We start from the raw sequence: 19,264 nt of genomic DNA, 5'->3' as shown, positions 1-19,264 counted from the left end.
CGGGCCAGATTCTATCTGAGGTAGATGGAATCTGAGCCACTTCTATTTATTTTTTACACACTTGCGGTCAGAGTGTACATTGTTTTGATACTGTTACCACTCTGATTAACCTCATATAGATTTAACTAAATTTTTTTGCATTTTTTTATTTGTCATATATGGTGCAATACTATTCCATTATGTTTATGTACCACAATTCAGCTACTCCTAAATTATTGGACTACAGAGCAGTTTCCAAATTTTTTGCAATTTAAAATAATACTGTTTATATAAAATATTTTTGAACATCTTTAAGGTATAATCCTAGTAATGGGATCACTGACCTATAGGAAAAATGAACATTCTTGTGTTTCGTTGAATGTCAGTCTTTCCTTTTTGAGAAGCTCGTACCAACTCATAGCACCCTCCCCCTCTAGTGTAATAGTGGGTATATGTACCCACATCAACCAATATTGGTTTTTTAATTTTTAACTGGATTTGCCAATTTAATGGATACAAGGTGCTTTCTTTAAAAAGTTTCAGCACATTTTCAAGGAGTTATTGATAATTCGAGTTTCTTTCTCAGGGACTACCTGTTCATATACCTTGGGGTTTTTTTTTTTTTAAAGTTTTGTTTTTTTCAATTGGTAAAAATCCATCTTTTCTTTCTACCACCTCCCACATTGATAAAGAAAAAAAAACCTGTTTAAAAACACTGTATATAGTCAAGTGAAAAAAATTTTCACATTGTCTGTGTCCAAAACAAAGTCTCATTCTATACTCTGAGGTAACATGTTTCATCATCAGTCCTTTGGAATTGTGGTTATTCATTTTGCTGGTGAGAGTTCTTAAGGCTTGTCGTCATGGTATAAATTTATTTTTTCCTGGTTCTGTTTAATTCACTCTGCATCAGTTCATAGTTTCTTTAAAACTGTCCTCTTCATCGTTTCTTATAGCACAAATAGTATTGCATCACATTGCTATACCGTAACTTGTTCAGCTGTCCCCCAGTTGATGAGCATCCCCTCAATTTCCAGTTGTTTGCTACCAAAGAAAGAGCTGCTATAAATATTTTTGCACTTATGGATGATAACATTTTCAAACCCTTCATCTCTTCTAAGAATTCTGGTTGAACTTGTGATGAAGCTGTATTTGTCTTTGAGGCTTTACTTGTAGATGTTTTTGAGTCATTCTTTTCTCTCGGGTTTGTGTGTGACTCACCTTGTTACCATAATAGCCTTCAGTGGACCATGTCACCCCTTCCCTCTCATTCTCTTAACTCCAGTGATTTGATTAGGACATTGCTGTTAAGGGCAACCTTCCAGTAAATTATTAAAGTGTGTCGTCACAGGCTTATCTTTTTTGTGTTGTCTTTCTTAACTATTAGTATGATTCATGTTTTGGATGTATGTTTGTGTTTATCAGTTGAGTTAAAATTCTTTTTAATTTAGCATTCACTAAGTAGAACTATACAAAGCAGCGTTTGCAATGTTATTGTTCAGTCATTTCTGACTCTTTATGACCCCATTTGGGGTTTTCTTGGCAAAGATACTGGAGTGGTTTGCAATTTCCTATTCCACCTCATTTGACAGATGAGGAAACTGAGGCAAACAGGGTAAGTGACTTGGCCAGGGTCACACAGCTAGTCAGTGTCGGAAGCCAGATTTGAACTCAGGAAGATGAGTCTTCCTGACTCTCCAGGCCTACCACGCTCTCCACTGCACCAACTAGTTGCCCATTTTATAATAAGATATTTATTATAATAGTAGGCAGCATTTATAAAAACAGGTTTGCAAAGGTTTAAAGTTTGTACAGCTCTTTCCAAATACATTTTATTTTATTTTCACAATTATCCGGGGAGGGAGGTGTTGTTATTCTCCCTAGAGAGGTTAAATGGCTTGCCCAGGGTCACACAGCTAATAAGAATTCGAGGTCAGCTCTGAACTCCGATCTGACTGACTCCAGGTCCATCACTTTACCTCCATTTGGCCAGCTAGCTAACTTTAGGTTTGTGACTATAATTCTTTCCTTTTGTAATTTACTGGGGTGCTGTATGCTGAACTTTTAACATGGAAAGCACCAACATTATCCATTAAGCTTAGCCTAAATCTGGTTGTATGATATCTTCATTTATATAATTGTTGTCAGAGTATGTATATTTAGAGATGCACACATATATGTAGTTTGTTTGGTTTTGTTTTCTGTATACAGAATCACTCCATGTTCCACAGTTCTTTAAAATTTTCCTGGTTGTTATCCTGAGTGGCGCAGTAAAATATGAATATTCGCATATCACAAGATATTCAGCCACTGGGCACGTAGTTTCCAGCTTTTTACTGTTACAGATCATGCTTCTAGCTTCTGTGAGCATTTTTGCACTGACAGCCCTTTTTTCTTCTTATCTCTACCCTACTCAGACTATAAGCCTTTTAGTTGGGTTGCTGAGTCAAAATTCCTTAACTGGTATTGTATAAATCTTTATTGTTTTGAAAAACAGTGAGATGAAATGCCAGCTCCACTGTATCGATTGGTATAAACACCTTTCTTCAATGAGGACACCTTGACTACTGGAAATTTAGTCAAGGTTCATGTTACCCGTAGATTACATGTAGAGCACAGCTCCCACACAGCGGGAAGACCTTGCTGCCTCAGGTTGGGGGAGTCTTTTGGGTAATCTCTTTTTTCTTCTTGATCTACATTTGTGATGGCTTCTGTGTAGGGAAATTCATTCAAAATTCATGATTTCAAAACCATTCCTCTATCCACCAGACCAATTCCCTCTCATTAGGTAATTTTAATTATGCAGATACCAATTGAGGCCCCCATTGGGTTTATTCTCTACCAACAGACTAGGCTAGGGTTTTAAATCAAATAGTAAAACATTTAACTGACAAAATAGCAGAATAAATAACAGACAATGAAGCAACAGAATCATATACACATGGGTACAATTTCGTATACATTCCCATGCTAGTGGGGGAGGACAGTGCACCCTTCAAAGTAAGGGTTTTGTGTGGCTGGAACACGTCTCATGGCTTCATCTTCCAGTAGCCTCTCTGTGATTTCCAAGTCTAACTCACTAGCAGATTCTCCAGTTCATCTGAAGAGGCTAATCATTTTTTCTTCGTTGATCTACTGGAGATGCCATCTGTTCTGTGATGGGAATTTGGGGGAGTGGCAGGGGGGTAAGGGAGGGCTGGTGAGAGTTAATAGGGGCTAATTAACACATTTTAATCTGTTTGATTGGAAAGACCATAGTATAAGCCACTGTAAGAGAAAAGGGACCCTCATGGAAAGATCTTTGTACTTGATTTGCTACTTCAGTCTTGACTGGTTAGGACGTATTAACTTTTCTCAGCTTATCTCATGTAGGGACATGTGGATTACCTTGAAGCTGCTTAGATAATCCTCAAAGGATGTCTTGGAACAAGGGTAGGGGAGCTGGTGATCTATGTACCTGCCACATAGTAGGTGCTTAGTAAATGTTTACTGGTTGATTGTGCTTGGCAATTCTGCAGACATGGCCAATGGTCCCTGACCCGTTATATAGACAAGGATATCAGAGGGAGATTTTTTCAAGTGCTTCATCCCCAGTGAAATTACTGGTACTGTCAAGATGAATCCATTTTCTGCTCTGTGGAAAGCCTAGGCCATGTGATGTTTGATAAGTCGCTCAACCCCTGAGCTGCTCTATTCTTCATCTGTAAGATAAGGACGGTGATGCTTGTTGTGAGAACCAGTTAAGATACTTATATGCCTCAGTTTGTAAAATTTCAAATACTATATAAAGGGAAGTGATTTTTATTACCTTTAAAAATTGTATCTTTGTTTTCTAGATCCGACGGAGGCGCCTTGCTCGACTTGCTGGTGGACAGACTTCACAGCCCTCTACCCCACTTACCTCTCCACAGAGAGAAAACCCACCAGGCCCTCCTGTAGCAGCACCAGCCCCAGGCCCTTCCCATAATCTTGGTCTAAATGTCCACAACATGACCCCAGCTACCTCCCCAATAGGTGCATCAGGTGAGCCTTAGCTTAATCCTAGAAAGGAATCTTTAACTTTGACCATGGTATTTCATTAAATCTGCAAATAGTATAGTTTCTCTGACAGATTCTAGGTACATGAAGATTAACATCTTGAAATGCTATATACTCTTAAAATATATTTGCTATGATACACTTCCATTCACAATGGAATATTACTGCTGTTTTAAAAGCCTTGACCTGATGAATACATTTAACAGTGTGTCTTTTTTAAAGTTCATTTTAATCTATCAAACGTGTAATGTTTTTTTTCTTTTTTAACTTTTTAAATATTTTTTTTCCAATTCCATGTAAAAATATTTTTTAACATTAGTTTTTTTCTTAATTTTGAGCTCCACATTCTCTCCCTTCTTCCTCATTGAGAAGGCAAGCAATATAATTTTTTTCAAAATTAATTTCTTTTCCTTGAGAAATAGTATCAGGAGAGACACTATTTTAAAGCTTGAGTTAACTTCTTCCATTTTGCAACTGTAGGTCAATAGATTTCCATATTTCTCTTAAGAAATTTTGGAAATCTAGCGGCCAACCCATCAGAATGGCCAGAGTGGTTCATTTTTCAATTATCTAAGAGTTGTAATACGCTTCTTCACAATCATTTATTAAGCAACCTCAGTGGCTGCTGAGTGCAGCCATAACACTATCCCTAGGTAGCTTGGGTGATGCAAAGGTGTTGCAGACATGATTCCTACCCCCAGAGATTACATTTTCTTTTAGTGATTGATAGATCATTGGTTGATTGTGCTTAGCATTCCTGCCAACACGGCCAGTGGTCCTTGACTCTGTATATGAACAAGGATATCCGAGGGAGATTTTTCAAGTGTTTTATCCCCAGGGAGATCATTGGTACTATCAGGAAGAGTCTGTTTTCTGCTCCTTGGAAAGCCTAGGCCATGTGATATTTGACAAGTCACTTAACCTCTGAGCTGTTCTGTTCTTCATCTCTAAAATAAGGACGGCGATCCTTAAAAGTTCACATTTTCTTTAGTTGTAGGGCCAATGTAAAAACTAGGGGGGAAGGTAACTTAAGAATACAGTCCAGTTTGTGCAAGAATGCTATAAAACATAAAGGAAAGGGGTGATCCTGCAGTTCTAAACTATGGAGATAGACTGGTGAAGAGAGAACCGTCCTGCGGTGCTTCTGCCATCGTGACAATATTGTATGGGTTAGTTAATGTATTTTTTCTAGAAAATCTTGGGATTTCTCTTTCTTCCTTATTTAGGCATGTGATTTTTTTTTTTAAATTAAAAGCATTACCAGAGTAAGAGTTATTGAAACTCTTACCTTGATGATTAAAGGTAAAGATCGCCTTTTTTCCTTCCCACTTGCCCCTCTCTATGAATATACATACAGTATAGGGCCAACTTAGAGGCGTCTATTCAGCAAATATTTAAGAATCTAATTGGGGCAAGGCTTACTGCTATTCATGTAGAAGGATGTAAAGACGAATAAATTTAGATTTTGAATTGAAGACTCAGCCAACTACTATGAACTAAGGACTGGAGTTACAAAGAGGAAAAAGAACATCTCTTACCCTCAAGAAACTTGTATTCCATTTGAGGAGACAGAATATACCGGGTGTAATTTAGAGTGTGATAGGGTAAAGGAAAAATCTGTGTGCTGGGAAAATTTGAGGAGGGGTCAAAAATTTCTCCATAGGGTAAAGAGTAAAAGTGAGTTGTAAATGAGGTAAGAACTGATCTAGGGGTAGAGCTAAGATGGTAGAGGAAAAGGAACAGCCCAGCCAAACTCTCCCAACATTCTTCTCTAGATAACTTTAAAATAATACGTCAAACAAAATTCTAAAGCAACATAACCAACAAAAGGTCAAGGTGAGCCATTCTTCCAGCCTAGGGCAACTTAGAAGGTCAGAAGGAGAGGTCTGTAGCTTGGGGACAAGGGTTTGCTGGGAACACAGTTCAGCACAAAACAGTGATGACACCCACTGTGGGCCTGTGAGGAAGCCTAGAGCAGAGGCAGAGAGGAGTACTTATGGGTGCAAGGGAGCAGAGGCCCTAGTTCTGGGTTGCAGTTCAGGGGAAGAGGAGTTGTGGTTGAGAGGGAGCAGGGGACCCTACCTGCGTAAGAACCAGAGCACAGACCAGGAGAACAATGACCATATCTTTCCCCATATCACACCACTCTTGTTGAGTCATTTCCGTCATGTCTGACTCTTCATAACCCCATTTGGGGTTTTCTTGAAGACTGCTGGAGTAGTCTGCCATTTCCTTCTCCAGTTCATTTTATAGATGAGGAACTGAGGGAAAAAGGATTAAGTGACTTGCCCCCCAGGGTCACAGGGCTGGTAAGGGTCTGAGGCTGAATTTGAACTCAGGAAGATGAGTTTTTCTGATTCCAAGCCCAGTGCTCTATCCAGTGTACCACCTAGCTGCCCTCACACCACATTGGAAACCCCAAAAACTAACAGGCCCCCCAGAACTAGCTGTGAAAAGAGTAGCACAAAAAAAACGAAGCTTGTGAAAGTGACACCCCTACACCCCCTTCACCCCTGAGAGAGCCGAGCGTCTCTGACATAAAGTTCAAAAGTCAAGAAATACACTAGAAAAATGAACAAACAACAAAAAAAAGAACCTGACCCCAAAAAGCTACTGGAAGCTCAAAGTACAAACTTAAAAGACAATGACATGAAAACATTTATAAGCAAAGTCTCAAAGAAAATTGTAGATTGGTCAGAAGTTCAATAAGAATTCCTAGAAGAATTAAAGAAAGAGATTTTTTTAAAAGGGCAGAAAATTAGAAGTCAAATGTGAGTGATAGAGGAAAAATTGGGGGAGGGAAATGAAAACAATGCAACAAAATTACAAAGAGAATTAAAAGCTTAAAAGAGGGATAAAAATATTGAAGAAATCAACTCCTTAAAAAGTATAATTAGCCAAATGGTTGAAGAAGTACGTACAAAACCTCCCTGAAGAAAGTAATTCCTTAAAAATTAGAATTGGTTAAGTGGAAGCTAGTGACTCTCTAAGGTGTTAGAGTCAAAAGAATGCAAAAAATAGAAGAAAATGTGAACTATCTCATGGAAAAAACAGCTGACCTGAAAAATAGACTGAGGAGAGATAATTTAAGAATTATAGAACTGCCTGAAAGCGCCAATTAAAAAAAAAAGAGCTTAAAATCACATTTCAAGAAATTATAAAGGAGAACTGCACAGATATTTTAAAACTAGAGGGCAAAATAGAAATAGAAAAAATATAAACTGATAAACGGGAACACCAAATGAAAATTCTCAGGAATATTGTAGTCAAATTCTGGAGTTTCCAGGTCAAGGAGAAAATATTGCAATTAGCCAGAAAGAAACAATTCAAATATTATGGAGCCACAGTCAAGATCACAGAAGATTTAGCACCTATCATGATAAAAGAATGGAGGCTTGGAATATCATATTCTGGAAGACAAAGAGGCTGGATTGCAACCAAGAATAACATACCCAGCAGAACTGAGTATAATTCTGTTAGGGAAGAAACAGATATGTAATGAAATATAGGAATTCCAAGTATTTCTGATGAAAGACCAGATATGAGTAGAAAAATTGATATTAAAACATAAGACTCAAGAGATACGGGAATTGAGTGAACCATATTGATTCTATCTTGTGAATTATTTCTGGATATAGCTCAGTTCCCTTTCTATTCAATTATGAAATTGTGAGAAAAATTTATTGCATTGTTTGAACATAGCCCAACATGACTAGAAAGTTGGACCATCTCTACCTGTTCCTTAGATGTTTTTATCTTAACTAATGGACTTAGGTTAATGCTGACCAGAGACCCAGTCAGATCTGAAGCTTGATGCAAGGATTTTTCTCACAGTTATACATCTTAAGCAATCCATATGTCTTATCTAAAAACTGGCCCTGTACTGATAAATCAGTTACTGCTTCCTTGTTCCATTGATTGAATATAGACCCCTTGCGGGGATAGGGGAGTGAGATCCGTCTTTTTCTGATTTCAGGGAATTGTGCCTGTTTGCTCTCCCCCTCCCAACTTGAAAAGATCCTAATCATTCCTCTAATCAGATTACCTAATCTTATAGCCTGGTCTATATCCTGTTAAATGTTTTCTCTTAGTGCATAAAAATCTGTCTTCCTCATATTCATGGTCTACTGCCAATCTGAGGAGTCCTCGTCTCTATTTGTTATGCAATTGGCATGCATTGCATAATAAATTGATATGTGTGGAAGCTTAAACCTTTGTTTCCTCAGTTATTTCAGATTTCACAGAGATGCATAAAAAAATTAAGAATGAGAAGTCATGAAGACCTTAACAAGGTTAAACTGTTTACATTCCTAGATGGCAAGATAATATGTGTAACCCCAAAAACTTTATCAGCATTAGGGAAGTTAGAGTGAGTTTACATAGAGGGCATGGGTATAAATCTATTACATTAGGATAATCTCAAAACAAAAATCAAAGATTGAGAAAGTGGGCTGTACTGAGAGAAGGGGGAGGGAGAATGGGGAAAATTATTTCACATAAAAGAGGTGTACAAGGAAGAATTTTTACAATGGTTGGAGTCGGGGAGATGAGGTGGGGGAGCAGACAATACTTGAAAGAAGGTTAAAGAGGGAAGACTATATGTATATATTATATACGTACATATGTGTATATATATACATATATGTATACATACACACACATATTGTACACTGAATTGGGTGTCAAAATCCATCTTAGCCAGTAGTGAAGTATGAGAGGAAGGGGCTAAGGGAAAAGGGAAGGAGTGATAAGGGAGAGGGCAGACTAAAGGAGGAAGTGGTAAGAAGCAAAACAGACATTTGAGGAGGGATAGGGTGAAAAAAAAAGGAATAAACAGAAGAAATTAGGATAGAGGGAAATACAGTTAAAAATCATAACTGAATGGAATGAACTTGCTCATAAAAAGAAACTAGAATGGATTTGAATTCAGAATCCAGCATTATTTTGTTTACAAGAAGCACCAACAGTTGAAACAGAAAGATAATCAGGGAAATTAAATTTTACTAAGAGGTACCACAGACATGTAATATCAATACTAAACATATATGCATTCAGATTTTTAAAGGAAAAGTTAAATGAGTTACATGAGAAATAGAAAGTGAAACCAGGACCTCAATTTACTCTCTCTCAGAACTAGATAAATCTAACCATAAAATAAATAAGAAGTTAAGGAGACAAATAGAATTTTAGAAAAGTTAAATATGATAGAACTCTGGAGAAAATTGAATGGAATAAAGAGAAATATACCTTTTTCTTAATTGTACATTGCCCCTTCACAGAAATTGACCATGTGTTAGTGTATAAAAACCTTACAAATAAATGCAGAAAAGCAGAAATCTTAAATATGCTCTTTTCAGACCATAATGCAATAAAAATCACAATTCAGAAAGAGCCTTGGAAGCTCAGATTAAACGTTAATTCGAAAATAAATAATCTTAATTCTTAAGAATGAGTAGGTCAGAACAAATCATTAAAGGTGATAACAGTGAGACAGCATACCAAAATTTGTGGGATGCTGCCAAGGCAGTAATTAGTGAGAAATTTATATCTCTACATGCATACATACATAGAAGAGAAAAAGAGCAGATCAATGAATTGGGCATATGAGTGAAAAAACTAGAAAAGAAACAAATTTGTAATCCCCAAGTAAACACCAAAGTAGAAATCCTGCAAGTCAAGGAACAGATTAATAAAACTGAAAGTAAAACAAAAAGCAAACTATTAACTAATAAAACAAGGAGCAAGTTTTATGGGGGGGAAAACAATAACATAGATGAGCCATTGGCTAATTTGATGGGAAAAAAAAAAACCAAATCACTACTACCAAAAATGAAAAGGATAAATATACCATGATTGAAGATAAAATTAAGGAGTTATTTTGCCTAGTTATGTGCCAATAAAACTGATAGTCTAAATGAAGTGGATGAATATGTTCAAGAATATAAATTGCCCAGATTAGCAGAAGATGAAATAGAATACTTGAATAATCCAGTTTTAGAAAAAGACATTGAACAAGCCATAAATGAGCTCCCTAAGAAAAAAAAAATCCCCAGATCAGATGGATTTACAAGTGAATTTTACCAGACTTCTAATGAACAGTTATGGAAGGAAAAGAATGCAACCTACCAAATTCCTTCAGTGACACAAATATGACTGAAACTTAAACTAGGGTGAGCAAAAGCAGATAAAGAAAACTATAGACCAATTTTCCTAATGAATATTGATGCATTTTAAATAAAATACTGCTAAGGAGTTTACAGCGATTTATCAGAAAGATCACATACTTTGACCAGTTGGGATTTATATCAGGAATTTGAGGCCGGTTCAATATTAGGCAAACTATAAACATAATTGAACACATCAGTAACAAAACAACAAAAATCACATTATTATAGAGTCAGAAAAGGCTTTTGACAATACAACACCCGCTCCTATTAAAAACACCAGAAAACATAATAAGGAATAATTGGATCTTTTCCTAAACTATTATGTGGTATCTCTAAAACCAAGAGCAAGAATTATCTGTAATGGGGATAAGCTAGAAGCCTTTCCAGTAAGATCATGGGTGAAGTAAGGATGCCTGTTATCACCACTATTATTCAATATTGTACTAGAAATGCTAGCTATATCAATAAGAGAAAAAGAAATTGAAGGAATAAGAATAGACCAGAAGGAAACAAAACTCACTCTTAGCAGATGTTATGATGGTATACTTAGAGAAGCCCAGAGATTCTGCTAAAAAACCAAACACCTAGTTGAAACAATGAACAAATTTAAGAAAATTACAGCATATAACAGACACCCGCATAAACCAGCATTTCTAAGTATTACCAACAAAACCCAGTAGGAAGAGTTAGAAAGAAATTCCATTTAAAATAACGTCAGACTGTATAAAATACTTGGAATTCTTACTGCTAAGACACACCCAGGAACTATATGAACATGATGATAAAATACTTTTCACACAAAGATCTAAATAATTGGAGAAATATTAATTACTCGTCGGTAGACTGAACTAATAGAATTATTTTATAGAGATAAAAAACCAAAAACAAACAAAACAAAACCAAAATTCATTTGGAAGAACAAACGGTCAAGAATATCAAGGAAATTAGTGGGGAGAAAAAGTGAAGGAAGGCAATCTATTAGTACTAGATTTCAAACTATATTGTAAAGAGGTAATCATCAAAACATTTTGGTACTGGATTAGAAATAAAATGATGAATCAGTGGAATCCACAAGGTTTGATAAAATCCAAAGATCCAAGCTAGGGAACCCACCATTTGACAAAAATTACTGGGAAAACTGGAAGGCCATCTGGCAGAAATTAGGCATAGACCAATATCTCACGCTGTATGCCAAGATACGGTCAAATTTGGGCACACAATCTAGACATAAAGGGTGTTATAAACAAATTAGGAGAGCTTGGAAGAAATTACATGTCAGATCTATGGATAAGGGAAGAGTTCATGACCAAATAAGAGATAGAGAGGATCACAAGAGGTCAAATGGATAATTTTGATTACGTGAAATTAGAAAATTCTTTTTTGCAGAAACTCAGCCAGTATAGCCAAAATTAGAAGGAAAGGAGAAAAGTGGGGGAAAATTTTTATAGCAAACTTTCCTGATAGAGGGAACTGAGTTAAATTTATAAAAATAAAAGCTTTTCCCTAATTGATAAGTGGTCAAAGGATATGAGTTTTCAGAGGAAGCAATCGAGGGTATTTATAGTCATATGAATAAATACTCTAAATCACTGATGATTAGAAAAATGTAAATTAAAACAACTCTGAAGTAGCAGATTGGCTAACATGACAGAAATGAAAATGACAAATGCTGGAGGGGACGTGGAATAATAGGGACACTAATGTACTGGTAGTGGAATTGTGAACTGGTCCATCCATTCTGCGGAACAGTTTGGAACTACACTCAAAGGTCAATAAAACTGCACAGTGTTTGCCCCAGCAATACCACTACTACACCTGTATCCCAAAGAGATCAAAGAAAAAGGAAATGGACCGATGTGTGCAAAAGTAGAGCAGCTCTTTTTGTGATGACAAAGAACTGGAAATTGAAGGGATGTCCATCAGTTGGGGAATGGCTGAATAAGTTGTATGTGAATATAATGAAATACTGTTGTGCTATAGGAATTGACAAAGGGGATGGTTTCAGAAAAACCTCGGAAGACTTATATGAGCCGATGCAAAGTAAAGTGAGCAGAACCAGCAAGACATTATGCACAGCATCACCAATATTGTAATAGTGATCACCTGTGAAAGACTTGGCTTCTCTGAGCAATATAATGATCCAAAATAATTCCAGATGACTCATGCTGAAAAATACTATCTACCTTCAGAGAGAGAATTGATGAACTCTGAGTGCAGATTGAAACATTTTTTTTAAAACTTCTGCAATTGTTCTTTTGGGGGACAACATTTCTTATATGGAAATATGTTTTGCAGAACTTGACATGTGTAATGGGTATCATATTGCTTTACATTCTCACTATGTGGCAGAGGGACTGGAGAGAGGGTGAGAATTTGAAACTCAAAACTTTTTTTTAAAAGAATGTTAAAACATTTTTAAACATTAAAAACTGATCAGAGTCTTGCTAGATCTATTGAAAGTTAAAGATGGGGGGCAATATGTTCTTGGTTTGTGGAATGACATTAATGCAATCACAGAATCACAGAGTTTGAGAATTGGAAGAAACCTCAGTTAACATCTTCTCTGACCCATCCAGAAGAGAACCCCCAGTATAACACACTTGACAAGTAGGGCACCTGGGCAGCACCAGGCATAGAGCCCCGCACTTGGAGGTGGGAGACCTGAGTTGGAATGATTCAGACATTTACTAGCATGTGGACAAAGTGGCTTAACCCTTGTGCCTCAGTTTCCTCAATTGGGGATAATAGTAGCACTATGTAAATGCAAGCTATTACATTTAAAATAGTAGTGATGGTGGTGATAATGACTGTATAGCTATCCAGCCTCTGCTTGAAGATCCTCAAGGAAGGGGATACCACCTGTCCAGGTGGCCCCTTCCATTCTAGGATGGCTCTCATCATTAGGAACTTTTTCCTGATATTGAGCCTAAGTTTGTGGCTTTGCATCTTCCCCCTCTTGTTTTAGGTTATGCTCTCTGGGGACCCTCCTTCACATGACAGACCTTTATATACTTGAAGACAGCTACTGTGTCCACCCTGAGTCTTCTTTTTCCAGGATAAACATGCCCAGGTCTTTTAGCCAGTCTCCATGTGACACAGACCTAGAGCCTCCACCCTCCTGGTTGCCTTCCTCCTTCTTCTTCAGCTTGTTAATATCCTTAAACTCTGGTGCCCAGAATTGAACACAGTCTTCCTGTTGAGGTCTGACCAGGCTGGAGCGAAGTGAAATTGTCATCTTATTCCTGAAAGCAGTGCCTCTCCTAATGCAGCTCAAGCAACATTTTTGATTGCCGTAACACACTACTGACTCCTTCAGTCTTCTAAAAGCTCCAGATGCTTTTCAGAACAACTGTTCCCTATGCATGCTTTCTTCCATCTTTTACTTATGGAGTTGACTTTATTTGAACCCAAGTGCAAGACTTTATACTCCTATTAGAGGGCAACACCATCATCCCACTCCCCCAGGCTTGCACCCTAGGAGTCATCCTCAATATCTCTCATCCCTCAAATTCAAGCTGGTGCCAAGGCCTGTTGATTTCATTTTTGCAACATCTCTTGAATGTGCTTCCTTCTCTCCTCTGACACTATTCCCTCTCTGGTGTAGACGCTTATCGCCTCACACCTGGACTTTTGGTGTAGCCTTCTGGTGGGTCTGTCTGCTTCTAGTCTCCCCTACTCTAGTCCGTCTTTCATTCAGCTATTAAAGTAATTTTCCTGAAGCTTAGGCTTGACTATATCACCCTTCAACTCAATAAATTTCATTGGCTCCTTATTGCCTCTAGGATCAAATGCAAAATCCTTTGGCATTCACAGCTCTTCATAACCTATCCCCTTGCCACCTTTCCAGTCTTCTTACACCTTACTCCCCTCCACAAGCTGTACAGCTCAGTGACTCTGGCCTCCTGGCTCTTCTGAGGATAAGATACTCCATCTCTAGCTTGTTCTTTGCCTGCCCCCCATTCTTTGAATGCTCTTCTTCCTTACCTCTGGTTTCCTTCCCAACTAAAATCCCATCTTCTACAGAAAACCTTGCCCCTCTTAATCTAATGCCTTTCCTCTGCTAATTATTTCCTATTTATCCTGTATATAGCTGTTTATACATATTTGCCTGCTTGTTGTCTCCCTCGCTTGATTGTGACCTCCTTGAGGGCAGGGACTCTTTTTTGCTTCTTTTTGTATCCCCAGTGCTTAGCATAGTGCCTGGCACATAGGAGGTGCTTAATAAATGTTTGTTGACTGACATTTATTCCTTTTGAATTCTACCTTCCTAGATTTAGCCCAGTGTATATGAAGCTACTTTGTTAGTCATTCTTAGCTTGGTGTCACCTGCAGCTTTGATGAGTGTTCCCTCTATGTGTTTATTCAAATCACTGATATAAATGTTAAACAGCACAGGGCCAAATACAGATCCTTGGGGTCCTTCACTAGAGAAAGTCAAGAAATAGCAAGATCAGACTAGAGCAAAGGATAGTCTTAATTCATTAGCTTCCATGGATTCAGTTATCAAGCATTTACCAACCCTGATCACTCTTCTGGACTGTTGGTCTCATCAGCCCACCTGCCTATCCTCACTTCCATTTATAGTACTGCTAGCCTTCCAGTCACCCACATTTGCAACCTTGAAGTAATCTTCAGCTCTCATTCTCCATGTTAAGTCAGTTTCCAAGTCCTGTCAATTTTACCTCCACAGCACTTCTTTTATATGTCTACTTTCTACACACAGAGATAACAGTGCATTTCAGACTTTCAGCATCTTTTCCCTAGACTATTTATCTCCTTGCTAACAGTCTCTCCCCTTTCCATTCCCTGTTCTCTACTACAGCTGCCAGTGGTTTTTCTTCATTCTTTATTTCTTTAAAGAGTGTTTTTTAGTTATTTCTTTATGGATCTTGGTTGTACTATAGTAGATTGGCTCATATATTTTATGTATTATATTATTTTGAACAGGATGTCTCTTTCAATGATTTTCTGTTAAGTTTTGTTATTTCTGTATAGAAGTGCTGTTGATTTTTATGAGTTTATTTTAGAACCTTGAACCTATTAACAATCTCAGTTTTTCTACTAATTCTGTGTAGTTTTTCCTATAAACCACCATATTGTCAGCAAATAAGGATGATTTTGTCTTTTTGTGAACTTCATTTTTATTCTTTTATTCTTAGCATTTTAGAACTATGTCTAATATGAGGGAGGAAAAGAAGCATCCTTGCTTTATTCTTCTAATTGGGAAAGTTTATAGTGTTTCTCTATTCCATTTAATGTTTGTTTTTAGTTTTAGGTACTTTTTTATATTTTTTTATTTTTTTAATTTAATTTATTTATTTAACATATTTAGTTTTCAGCATTGGTTTTCAGAAGTTTGAATTACAAATTTTCTCCCCATTTCTACCCTCCCCCCCCACTCCAAGATGGCGTATATTCTGGTTGCCCTGTTCCCCAGTCAGCCCTCCCTTCTGTCACCCCACTCCCCTCCTATCCCATTTTCCCTTCCTTTTTTGTAGGGCAAGCTAAATTTCTACTCCCCATTGCCTGTGTATCTTATTTTCTAGTTGCATGCAAAAAACTTTTTTTTGTTGTTTTTGAACATCTGTTTTTAAAAACTTTGAGTTCCAAATTCTCCCCCCTCCTGCCTTCCCACCCACCCTCCTCAAGAAGTCACGCAATTCAACATAGGCCACATGTGTATCATTATGTATAACCCTTCCACAATACTCATGTTGTGAAAGACTAACTATATTTTGCTCCTTCCCAACCCATCCCCCTTTATTGAATTTTCTCCCTTGACCCTGTCCCCTTTTGAAAGTGTTTGTTTTTGACTACCTCCATCTGCCCTCCCCTCCATCATCCCCCCTTTTTTTGTCTTCTTCCCTTTTCTTTCCTGTGGGGTAAGATACCCAATTGGTTATGTATGGTATTCCCTCCTCAGGCCAAATCTGATGAGAGCAAGATTCACTCATTCCCCCCTCACCTGCCCTCTCCCCTCCTCCCACAGAACTGCTTCCTCTTGCCACCTTTATGCGAGATAATCCACCCCATTCTATCTCTCCCTATCTCCCTCTCTCAAAATGTTCCTCTCTCATCCATTAATTTGATTTTATTTCTTTTAGATATCTTCCCTTCATCTTCAACTCACCCTGCGTCCGCGTTCATTCTCTCTCTCTATATATATATATATATACACACATAGATATATACATACATACACATTCACATATATATATATATATACATAAACATATACATATATGCATATTCCCTTCAGCTACCCTAATACTGAGGTCTCATGAATCTTACATGTTATCTTTCCATGTAGGAATGTAAACAAAACAGTTCAACTTTAGTAAGTCCCTTGCAATTTCTTTTTCTTGTTCTTTTTCTTGATTACTTTTTCATATTTCTCTTGATTCTTGTGTTTGAAAGTCAAATTTTCTATTCAGTTCTAGTCTTTTCACTGAGAAAGCTTGAAAGTCCTCTATTTTATTAAAAGTCCATATTTTGCCTTGGAGCATGATACTCAGTTTTGCTGGGTAGGTGATTCTTGGTTTTAAACCTAGCTCCATTGACCTCCGGAATATCGTATTCCAAGCCCTTCGATCTCTTAATGTAGAAGCTGCCAGATCTTGGGTTATTCTGATTGTGTTTCCACAATATTCAAATTGTTTCTTTCTGGCTGCTTGCAGTATTTTCTCCTCGATCTGGGAGCTCTGGAATTTGGCGACAATATTCCTAGGAGATTTCTTTTTGGGATCTATTTGTGGAGGCGATCGATGGATTTTTTCAATTTCTATTTTGCCTTGTGGCTCTTGAATATCAGGGCAGTTCTCCTTGATAATTTCTTGAAAGATGATATCTAGGCTCTTTTTTTGATCATGGCTTTCAGGTAGTCCAGTAATTTTTAAATTCTCTCTCCTGGATCTATTTTCCAGGTCAGTGGTTTTTCCAAGGAGATATTTCACATTGTCTTCCATTTTTTCATTCCTTTGGTTCTGTTTTATAATATCTTGATTTCTCATAAAGTCACTAGCTTCCACTTACTCCAATCTAATTTTTAAGGTAGTATTTTCTTCAGTGGTCTTTTGGACCTCCTTTTCCATTTGGCTAATTCTGCCTTAAAAGGCATTCTTCTCCTCATTGGCTTTTTGGAGCTCTTTTGCCATTTGGGTTAGTCTATTTTTTAAGGTGTTGTTTTCTTCAGTGTATTTGTCAGTATTTTTTTGGGTCTCCTTTAGCAAGTCATTGACTTGTTTTTCATGGTTTTCTCACATCCTTCTCATTTCTCTTCCCAATTTTTCCTCTACTTCTCTAACTTGCTTTTCCAAGTCCTTTTTGAGCTCTTCCATGGCCTGGGACCGGTTCATGTTTTTCTTGGAGGTTTCTATTGTAAGCTCTTTGGCTTTGTTAACTTCTTCTGTCTGTATGTTTTGGTCTTCTTTGTCACCAAAGAAAGAATCCAAAGTTTGAGACTGAATCTGGGTGCATTTTTGCTGCCTGGCCATATTCCCAACCAACTAACTTGACCCTTGAATTTTTCAGTGGGGTATGACTGCTTGTAGACTAAAGAGTTCTATGTTCCACGTTTGGGGGGGATGTGCCAGCTCTGCCACACCAGCACTGCTCCTTCCCTGAGAACCCCCAACCTGGACTGGGCTTAGATCTGCAGCAGGCTGTGCACTCCTGCTCTGATCTGCCACTTGATTCCTCCCACCAGGTGGGCCTGGGGCCAGAAGCAGCAGCAGCTGTAGCTGCCCCACCTCCGCTGCCCCAGGGGTGGTGGCCGAACTGTGAACTCCTTCCACTCCCGCAGCTTTTCCCACTAACCTTCTCCGCTGTCTTTGGTGTTTGTGGGTTGAGAAGTCTGGTAACTGCCGCAGCTCACTGATTCAGGGTGGTAGGGCACATTCCACCCGGCTCCTGGTCTGGTTGGTCCGCGCTGCTCACGCTGGGCTCTGCTCTGCTCGGCTCGGCTCCCAGCTCCCAGCTCTGTGTGGGATAGACCTCACCCAGAGACCATCCAGGCTGTCCTGGGCTGGAGCCCTGCTTCCCTCTGCTGTTTTGTGGGTTCTGCCATTCTAGAATTGGTTCAGAGCCATTTTTTATAGGTTTTTGGAGGGACTCGGCAGGGAGGTCACGCTAGTCCCTGCTTTCCAGCCACCATCTTGGCTCCGCCCTCCAAATAACTTTATATTTTTTTAAAAAAGGTTCTTTTGTGCCAACATATTCTAAAGTTTTTAGTATAAATGAATGTTACTCTGTGTCTCAGAGTATTTTCCTGCACCTGTTGATATAATCATATGCTTTTCAGCCTTGCTTTTGATATAACTGTGTTATTCCTGGTATGAATCCAAGTTGATAATTTTTTAATCTATGCTATATTCTGCTAGGATTTTATTTAATAATTTTGAAACAGTAGTTAGTAATAATTGACCTGTAGTCACTCTTTGCTTTGTTCCTTCCTAGTTTAGGTCTTAAGCCTAAAGGAGTTTGGTAGTATTTTCTTTATTTTTATTATAATTTGTTCCCTATATCTATTTTAATAGCTTTTTATTGCTACTGTTTTCTTAAATGGTATGATATTTCTCTACCTGCCCCCTCTCCTAAATGACTGTCCCTTATAACAAAAATTTTTTGAAAAGAGGAAAAACTGTAGGCAAAACCAATCAGCATCAACAGTTTTTGACATCTGTAATGTATACATAAACCTAAGCTTTGCCTATTACTTTCATAAAAACTGAGCATGTGTTAACACATAAAAACCTCGCAAATGCAGAAAATAAAAAATTTACTAACAATGACTAGCATTTATGTAGCACTCTAAGGTTTTCCAAGCACTTAACAATTTATTTTATCTTCACAGTAGCCCTGGGAGGTAGGTACTATATTATCCCCATTTTACAGATGAGGAAACTGAGGCAGACAATTTTGACATCTAGCCCTAGGGTCACAGAACTGAAAAGCTGGCAGGTAGAGATGCTCTCAGAGGTCAGGTATAAAAAATATGGAGAGCGAGTACATCTGGAAGAGAAGTAAGCATGACCAGACTGTGAATACTTCCTGAAATGGAGATTTGGGGCAAGAGCACACTC

The 19,264-nt window shown here is 37.9% G+C and overlaps 1 protein-coding gene across 3 annotated transcripts in view; it reads left to right on the top strand.

Moving 5' to 3' along the window:
• UBE4B (ubiquitination factor E4B) overlaps positions 1–19,264 on the top strand; it is a 148,327-nt gene that overhangs the window by 28,045 nt on the left and 101,018 nt on the right. For all 3 annotated transcript variants that reach the window (XM_036744287.1, XM_036744286.1, XM_036744285.1), the window contains exon 2: positions 3,816–4,002. In XM_036744287.1, the coding sequence (XP_036600182.1) occupies positions 3,816–4,002 (187 nt within the window). The remainder of the gene's footprint in view (positions 1–3,815; positions 4,003–19,264) is intronic.

The sequence above is a fragment of the Trichosurus vulpecula genome, chromosome 2 (genome assembly GCF_011100635.1).
Source record: "Trichosurus vulpecula isolate mTriVul1 chromosome 2, mTriVul1.pri, whole genome shotgun sequence".
Lineage (NCBI taxonomy): Eukaryota > Metazoa > Chordata > Mammalia > Diprotodontia > Phalangeridae > Trichosurus > Trichosurus vulpecula.
Note: the sequence above shows the minus strand (reverse complement) of the source record. Positions and strands in the feature narration are given on the sequence as shown.